Below are 9,465 nucleotides of genomic sequence, written 5' to 3'. Positions count from 1 at the left end.
TTTGTTATATTTATTGCAGTCTAGCGTTGCATTTTGTTTTTATAAGTTTAAAGCACTAATTAATTGCATTAAATAACACGAAACGAAACTAAAATTCAAATTGGACACCTTGCTGCGTTTACCGGTTCGTTGATCGCTTTGCACGTCCGCTGCGCTGTGGCGTTTCGTGTAGACTAAATACAAGAAATTCAAAATTCTCCATACAGTTGCCATATGTCTGCAGCAATTCGTTTGCTTGAGCGGGCGCCGCCAGCCAATGGCAGCTGTGGAACGCATTCCACACAGACACACACTCTAACCCCCAAACGAAGCAATAGCGCGCTATCGCTCTTGCTCTTGTGCTCGCTTGCTCTCACTCTCTCTTTGGTTTGCGAACAGATTTGCTAATTGCTGCTGACACGGCTGCTGCTTAATGTTGTTGTTACTGTTTTGCTTTTGTATTTATCGCACACATTCACACACACACAGCTTGTTTTATAGTTTGTGGGTTGCATTTTGATATGCCAGGTTTTTGATTATTTTTGCTCATTTGGCAGCAGCTGTCGTTGCTTTTATTTAATGTTGTTGTTGTTGTTGTTGCTGTTGCTGTTGTTATTGTTAATGCGTTTCTTGTTATTGTATAAGCATACATTATATATGCTCTTGTCTTTGAACTGCATTTAATTTGCCTAGCAATTTAGTTAATCATGTACACGTTTTAAAATACGCCCCTACTTGTGCAATTACAACTAATTTTAGTAACAATTCATATTTCGTGGAATTTTCTAGTGCACCAACAGCTGTTGGCATTCGCAGTCAAATCGTTTTGTAATCATAACAATTGTGTTGCTTAATTTTGGGGGCGTGTACTGTGCCTGCGATTGGAGCTCAAACTTGTTTTACCTGTGTGTGCCAAAGATAAACGCACAAGCGAAATAAATAAATAAAAAGCTTGTGTCTTGTGCACTCGACGCCATATTGAGAGCATGTGGATGTGGAGCAGTGGATTGGACGCCAGTGTAGAGTGGAGACATGCGCTCTCGCTCTTAAGCTGATTCGCTCACATGTTAACTTGTTGCTGTGTGTGTGTGTGTGTGTGTGTGTGTGTGTGTGTGAGAGAGCGCATTGGCATGGGGGTCAAAACAAAATGGCGACCAGCTGGCGTATTTTAATTGCTGCTCTAATATAGTTTTGTTAACTGACGTAACAATTTGACATTTTGTAATAAATTATTTGTAAAATTTATAAGAAATGCTTATCACACATTTCTGCGTGTCCTTGGCTGTATTACTTTTAATTAATGTGAGTTTATAAACAAAAACGAGCTGAGCTGAGCATTTATAACTTGCCATCTCTAGTTGAACTTATTGTTAGCTCAGCCTTGGAGAAATCGCCATACAGCAAAGCTGAAGTATCTAGCTCAAGCAGCCAAGTCGCCTAAACTACAAGCTCTGCGACTATTTCCATTAGTTAAGCCACGCAATAAGCCATTAGCTCGGAACAATGCTGCACAAACTAATGCTGAACCAACTAATGCTGAACCAACTAATGCTGCACAAACTAAAGTTGCTACAATTACTGATATTGCTGGAAAAAATCCTGCAATTGCCGGGACAACAGAACCCTATGAAATAACCATATCACGTCCCAGATTTGTGAAGGATGAACACGGCAACTGGGTGGCGAATCAAGGATTGACGCATGGCGAACTTTGGCAGGACACTTACTTTAATAAAGACTCGAAGCAAATAGGCAGATTGATAGTGGATCAAATGCCAAAAAAAGACTACGTACCCAAGTGCGTAGACAGCTTTAATAATTTAATTTCATATATATATATATATATATTTTATTTATTTTGCTAGTGGACCGCTAACAACCGTTTGTCTAGGCAAATCATCGATTTACAACATACCTAGGGTAAGGCCTTGGCTGAAACGTAATGTTTATATGATCTATGATCTATATCGACCCATATGGATAGAACTACGGCGTGAACTTTATAAGAATGGCCAATCCGAAAGCTGTCATTTGCCAAAGTTTACGAAATTCCAGGATTTTTTCGATTGTACTATACGTCGGCATATGCGCATGGAATATATGATACCCAAATATCCGTTACATCAAATGGGCTATAGACTTTTGCCTACAAAAGGCTACGATTCAAGAAAAAAGAAAAAAATGCTAGCATAAGGCCATAGAGCTAATAAAAGAGCCATTGACAAAAAAATATATACATATATATATATATATATATATATATATATATTAAAGGTCAGCGGGGCGAGAGCACTTTACTAATCAGCCAGATTTATAGCTGGCATTTAGTTTTGTTAGTTTACAGCATTCGTAGCTACTCAAGTGGCAAATAACAAATCCGCGCATTGAGCTATCTCTCTCTATGTCTAACCCGTTCTCGGCAGTAAAGTTGGGCTACGCCCTGCAATGTCCTTCCGGGTAGACGACGATCGGGCACTGCTGCTTTATTTTGATAAACTCAATGGCAGTTTAACCGCAGGATTAGCTTGTTTGTCCAACGGATCAACGCGATGCATGCAAACAAGAGACTCAAAGCGCTGCTACCTGCCAGATCCAGTCGAGCTACCTAAGTAGTGCCTACCCAACGGGTTAAGAGGACATCGAACAGCTTCCGTTGTTTACATTGACATTGTGCACAGTAGCCGCCAATTTTGCAGACAAATTGGTCTTACCTACGCCTACGCCTCAGTTCGCCATTCGAGGCCGTGCCGAAAGAGTTAAGCAAGGATTAAATTGCTTTGCTGCTCCTACGGGGATTTGTGCGCTTAGCTTAGCGCGCATTAATCTTATTTCGTGGACTTCAGGCGCACCACTGCAACGATTTCAAGCTAATCGCCGTCGCTTAGCCATGCAAATATTTTCCAACATCAGATTAAAGGCCGTGCCCAAGCCAGTCCCAATCCTTTCGAGGCTCAGCTTAAAAGCGCACGAAAGGGTTAAGGTTAAACCTGACATCTGATTCCTTTTAAGGCGCAACCAAGCGATCAACGCAAAATGTAGCTCAAAGTTTTCCATATCAATGCAGCAGGAGCAGCAGCAGCTTTAGTTCAATCAACTTCCAAACCCCCCTGCTCTATGGGGTTGTTTCCCTTTTTTCGGCCCAACAAATTGGCCAAATTTTGCGAAAATCACGCAGCAGCAGCTTCGCTTCGTAGTCCGGACATCCAAACGGACGCTGCCCACTTGCGTTTGTTATTGTTGTTATTATCGTGTGTTTCGTTTTGCAAATAAACAGCCAAATGAGTGTGCTACAAGTGCGGCGACAGCAATGACAAATGAAGTGTGGGGGGGGGGGGGGGGGAGTGGAGTGGGCCGCAGATTGGAGGTTGGCTTGGGTTTGGGCTGTGTGGCATATGGTTACCCAAGGGGGTGATCAGGCGTAAATAGTGACTAGATACGGCTGTGTGAGTTCACAAATGCGCTACGCAAACTAGAGAAATTGATTTGGCATTGGAAATAGAGATAGGTAGATAGATAGAAAGATAGATAGATAGATAGATATATATATATATAGATAGATAGATATGTATATAGATAGATATATAGATATAGATGGAGATGCTTTTAAAAATAATTTAAATCTACTTTATATATAAACTTCTATTTAACGCTGCCAAAATATAAATTTATATAAATTTTGTATTATCATTTTGTTTTCAAAACATTTATTTTAATTAATATCAAATAATTTTGCTATTCATTGTCATTTATTGTTGACTTGGCATAATTGGCTTTAATATAATAAAATATTAAATATACTTAAAGAGCCTTTTCAAACTTTTTATTATAAAAAAAAACCTAAGCTGCGAAAATAAATTATTTGGAATAGCTGATTGCTTATATGCGAAACAGTAATGCGTTCTTAGATATTTGTTAAATAATTAAATAAATCAAATTTAGAAAAAAATATATTAATATATTTATTAAATATTTATACTCATATTACTTTTTATTTATAGCATTCATTATTATACAAACTAATATAATAACTTAGATAGCGAGATTATATATTAAATTGAAGGCATAATTAAAAATTTGCTTAGCTTAATTTAAATATTTTCGATTGTACATTGATTTTAAGTATTATAAGCGATTAATAAATATTATTTATTCATCTAAAAAGTGTGCAAAATTCAGTTGTAACTTTATTTTGAGTATTTTAATGTGTAAACAATTCATCAATCAATATGCCTGAGCACGTAGCGCATGCAGCATAAAAAACACAGAAATAAAAAAATGCTGATCTAATCCTAGAGCGATGCTAGAGCTCTAACAACTAAACAGCCCTTTGGCTGCAACACTTGATAATTGTTGACAATGTGTTATAAACTGATTTACACGCATTTAACAAAAAGAAACATTGCCAAAACTCACGCAGCGCCAACACCCAATAACAACAACAACAATAACAAAGCGACGTCGTTAGCGTCGCTTAGATGTCATCGTTAGCTGCTGCTGTTGCTACAGCAAGCGGCGGCACAAGTTAGATAAGTGGGTGGGGGGCAGCAACTCGTTGGTCGCGTGTGGCACGCGAGGGTGGCAGCAACACTCGTTGACGCATAAGGGGAGCGCACAGCAGCAGCAGCAGCAGCAGCAACTGTTTGTGTGTTAATGAACTGCGTAACAATTAACAGCGCAACAACCACAACAAAAACAACAACAACAACCACAAGCGAGTAAAGTCAGTGGCCATGCCACACGACGGCGATTACGATTGCCAAGTCCAAGTCCATAATTTGATGTTGTTGCTGCGGGTTCATTTGCGGATTTATTGCTACAACAGCAATAGAGAGTGAGAGCGAGTGAGAGCGATTGTGATTATGCTGGTCCAGCGGCTCACTTGGCACTGATCCAAATCAATTTAATTGAGGTCCAAGCAGCAGCTCAACCCACTCCTTAATTTGTTCAATGTGTTGGCAGTTAATGGTATCAGTGTGAAATCCGCTCAACTGACAAGGGTAACTTAAAGATCTGACCAAAGGATTGGGCTTAGCAAAGAGCAATTGGGCCATAGTCTCAAGTGTTTCAAGCAATTAGCGACAGAACTGCAATAAAGCAAAAAGTTTAGTTTTGTAGTTATAGCGAAAATAATCAGAAAAAATATAAAATTACCAAAAGTTTGCAAAATAAAATTCAGAAAAAAGATTATTTTTGATTATTTCTGATTTTTTTTTTTTTTCAAATTTTAGATTTCTTCTGATTTTTTGTAATTCTTAATCAATTAATAATCATAGTTTTTCACAGCGATTATATAGTCACTACGATTATTTTCCAAAAATAATTTAATTGATTAGTAATTCCTATCGCAATTTAACAGCTATGAATTGTTTATGATGTAGCTTATTTAGCTTTCAAAATTTTAGTACCTCTCTTTGATTGCTTGCTGCCAAGTCTTATATGCGGCAAGTTCATGTCCTGCGTGTTGCATACAAAAAGATCTTGACATGCACATCTTTTCTTCTTTTCCAACTTGTCTGCTGCTCAACCCCAACTGAACTCACTTCCGTTTCATACAATTCGCATTTAAAGCTGACTTCAGTTGCATTTATTAATGTTCTCATTCATAAAAAACATTTTTTAATTGCTGTTTTACTTTTTTCTTGCTATTTTGCGTTTCTTAGAGTCGCACACAATTGACCATCATGTGCACTACTATTCACTCATTCATTCATTCATTCATTTGTAGTTGTTATTTATTATTTGAATTGGTTCCGTTGTTGAGTATAGGACCAAAGGTCTGCCCTCAATGTGTGGCGCGTAAATTAACTTAATTGAAATTCGGGTCAACAGAGAGGCCAAGTTAATGAAAGAAACTACGCGTAATTAAAGCGCAACACACACGTCCATACAAGTCAGCCCCCGTCTGCGCTCTTCCTCTCCAGCTTCTCATAGTGCCCACATATTCTGACTGACTGACTGGCTGGCTGGCTGTTTGTTTTTGTTTGAGTGTTGCTTAAATATTTTTCAAATATTTTCACTGCTATGTGGCAGCTACAATTTCATGTTTGTATGGCCATTTATTTGATTATATTTATTGTGTGTCCATTGGGTTAACAATTATTTTATTAATAAATATTTGAATGTGCGGCTGCCCGCTGCCCTCATCTGAACTGAACTGAACTGAACCATTGACCAAGCCACACACACACACATCAGTTTCAATTAAAAACACATTTCTGTGGTCACTCGATGTGGCAGTTGACACGCCATGACGAGAGACTCTTGCAAGGCTTCCAGCAAGGTTGAGCAACGATCTATAGCCTAGATTTGCTAATCAATGGAATTCATATTGATTATTATAATGCTTTTGTTAATAGTTTTAGTTAACAATGCAATTAATAGTGAGTGCATTTTATGAGGGAATATTTTGCAGCACCAAATTTCAATTGGGCTATACTATAAAAATATTAAAAAAAAAATACTTGAAGCATTTAGAGCAATTATTGCTTTTCAGACTGCAATTATAGACTTTAAGCTAGACCTAATATACTTCACTTAATAATTCTTAAAAATACTTTTTGGAGTCTGTCACGACTTCTTCGTTTTTTCCATTTGTTATAAAAAATGAATAGTAAATTTAATAGTACGCATATATTATGTAGCATAGTGTAGTTGAATGAGCTTGTAAAAAAATGAAAATGGCACTTCGCAAAAAGTTCTTGTCGTTCCTCGTCCTTACAGACTTATCTGCCAGATCTAAAATCTCCGCTACAATGGGCTAGCTCAGCTCTGTCTAAACCCAACCAAAACCTAGCACAATATATATAAAATATTTATGCAGCAGCCTAACACATACAAGCAGAGAAGCGATGGGCTTGAATCATTAATCGTAACTAGGCTTAGATTACCCAGCAGCAGAATATTTGCAACAAAAAGTGTAACAAACGGCACACGCAGTTCCCGCTGAGAGGAAAGAGACAAGGATAATGTTAAAAATAAAAGGTAATCAGCTTCTGCATCTGCACAAGAGCAAGAGCAGATCCTCATCCTATTGCTGCTGCTGCTGCTCTTTCGACAACGTGTGTTGCTCTCCTAATCCGTGCACTTAACCCGGGTAATAAGATAAGTAAGCAGCGATCCTGTTTTCGGCTGCTGGCTGCTTGTTATCTTTGTAAATTGCATGTCGAGCACTTAAGCCAATTCCTTTGAGCCTAGCAAAACTGGTTAAGACATACGTATATATATGTATCGCGTGCTAGTCCTGGCTTGGCTTGGTGATACAGTTAAGCAAATCCCCGCAAGCCGCGCTCTATGCTTTGCACCAATAACGCACCACAATGCCAGCTCGAGCCCTAAACAATCAACTTGGCAAATACACAACACACAAACGTCTTAGTCCGGTCTGCTACGTACTTTTGGCCAGGGCTTAGCTTAAGTGGATTGTCCGTGTGTGTGTGTGTGCTCAATCCAATTCACTGAGCAACGTACAATAATTGAAAAATGTGTTAAGTATATAATGCGCTCATCCAAAACTATTTCAATAACCAAGCCGCAACCTTAAGCCTCCTGGCTCGCCAATCAAACAATGAACGCAGTACCTAAAACTTCTCAGTCCTGCGCGCATCTTCAGCTCTAGTTTAGCAATAGCTACACATCCCTTTGTTTAATCATATGCAGGGTAGAGATAGAGCTAGAGCGTATCATAGCTTAAGTTCTCAGGCAAAATATTGTTTACTAGCTCTGGATTTAAATGTGGGCCCGCTAGGCGATTTAACTCTTGCTTGTAACTAAGCCGCGCATAAGCTCCAAATATATTTAGACAGGAACAGGGATCAAGGATTTAAGCCATGTAGGTGTGAGCCGAGAAAGTTAGGAATGCTGCTGAGCAGCGATCAAGGGACAGCAGAGTGGACAATAAAAATATTAATACATCTTTTGTTTTTAAAAACTCTATCTAATCCAATTTTAGTTGCAGTAATCAAATCTAAAATAATTTCAAATCTGATGAATTTTTGGAGAATTCCCAATAATAATTATTGAATAGTTTTAATATGGACAATCGTCCAATCCCATTCAGCACAGCTTAAATAAATATTTATCCTACAGAAATTAGAATAGAACGGAATTTGCATAAGCTTCACAAAAATCCCATTCAGTTCAGCCTATGAAATATTTAGACTAAGGATATTCTATTCTAATATCCATTCATATACGAACGTATCGAAATTTCTGTAAATAAGTTTGTTAATTTTATCCGTTGATAATTGAGCAACACCCAAGTTAATCAAATGTCGTAACTCAGCTAAGCACCGAACAATAAAAACAACAACTTTTGATACAATTTATCTATTTAATCCCCACTCATCATGCATTTATTGAAACTGGCTGGCACTCCATAAAGCTGCCAGCTAATCGTTTCAACAGCCAACAGCAAACACCGATCCGAGATCCGAGATCCGAGCAAGGGTAACACAATAATAATTTACAATTATGAAAAACTCTGTATTGAGAAGTTGAAGAAATAGAAGAGAATGCTACCGAGGCGCTCACTCAATTTGAACTTGCAACTAACGATGTTATTAATTATCGACTTTGTTTACAAATCGAAGTGATAAACACAGTTCGGAGAGAATGAGAAAGAGAGAATAGAATATTTATGACATTGCCTTGTTACGGGAACTTGTTGATGCTGCTGGCTGCTGCTGCCGCTGCTGCTGATGCTGATAATAATAATGTTGAGATGCTGCCTCAATTTTCTCACACACTCAGACATATGGCAAGTGATCAAAGCAGTTGCCGCTGGCTGCATTTGGTTCTTCGATCTAAAATTTCGAATATTTAGAAATGTAGACATCAACATTGGGCATGGCGAGAACAAAAACAGTTTGAAAAATTTGAAAACAACGCCTTCGACTGTCGGTGCCCTTTGGCAGCAAACCGACGACGACGAAGAAGAAGAAGAAGAAGTAGAAGAAGGTTCTCATCTTTCACTTTCGATGTGTATACCCGATATTAGTTGAAAAATTGTATAACAAAAGTTAAAGAAAAATTACTGCACACATAAGTAAATAGAAGTGTGCTGGGTTTTTAGACAATGAAGCTGGACCCCGACTATGACCCCTAGGCAGCCCGCACTACTTCCCTCTCTCTCTCTCTCTGCACCCCCGTGGCAGGGTTGGTTACCTGCGGTGCTCCGCACAGCTGGAGTTGTCACTGAGCATGTAAAGAGCCAAGAAATTGAGACAACAACAACAACTCGGAGAACGGAGCTGATGGCTCATTTTATTTTTCGTTTTGGGCTTCAAACAGATTTTTGGGTTCGCCGCCTTCAGCGGCAACTAATTAAGTCATCAGTCCGGCTAAAAAACCGTCAGCAATTTATAGCTAAATAGCTAAAAAGGGCTTAGCTATCAAATGAGAAAATATTCAAATAATAATTTTGTTTCTTAGAAATTTATTTATTTTGATATATACAATTAATTTTATTTTTTTTTTTTTTTTTGGGCT

General features: G+C 38.2%; 1 protein-coding gene across 1 annotated transcript; it reads left to right on the top strand.

The window, feature by feature from the left end:
- Nucleotides 1-1,184: 1,184 nt before the first annotated feature.
- LOC108604141 (maker399) lies at nt 1,185-2,209 on the top strand. Its single transcript, XM_017993454.2, has 3 exons — nt 1,185-1,281; nt 1,338-1,777; nt 1,845-2,209. The coding sequence occupies exons 1-3, from the start codon at nt 1,231-1,233 to the stop codon at nt 2,170-2,172; spliced, it is 819 nt and encodes a 272-aa protein (XP_017848943.1). The 5' UTR covers nt 1,185-1,230; the 3' UTR covers nt 2,173-2,209.
- The last annotated feature ends 7,256 nt before the right edge of the window (nt 2,210-9,465 follow it).

Source organism: Drosophila busckii, chromosome 2L (genome assembly GCF_011750605.1).
Source record: "Drosophila busckii strain San Diego stock center, stock number 13000-0081.31 chromosome 2L, ASM1175060v1, whole genome shotgun sequence".
NCBI classification, from domain to species: Eukaryota; Metazoa; Arthropoda; class Insecta; order Diptera; family Drosophilidae; genus Drosophila; species Drosophila busckii.
The sequence above is the reverse complement of the archived record's forward strand: the minus strand, read 5'-3'. Positions and strand labels throughout refer to the sequence as shown.

What these genes read in the sequence shown, in the direction of transcription:
- LOC108604141 (XM_017993454.2), top strand. Translation starts at nt 1,231, where the DNA reads ATGCTTATCACACATTTCTGCGTGTCCTTGGCTGTATTACTTTTAATT. An exon ending in CTGTATTACTTTTAATTAAT is followed by an intron (nt 1,282 to 1,337) that starts GTGAGTTTATAA and finishes TGCCATCTCTAG; the next exon opens with TTGAACTTATTGTTAGCTCA. An exon ending in AAAAAAGACTACGTACCCAA is followed by an intron (nt 1,778 to 1,844) that starts GTGCGTAGACAG and finishes TTATTTTGCTAG; the next exon opens with TGGACCGCTAACAACCGTTT.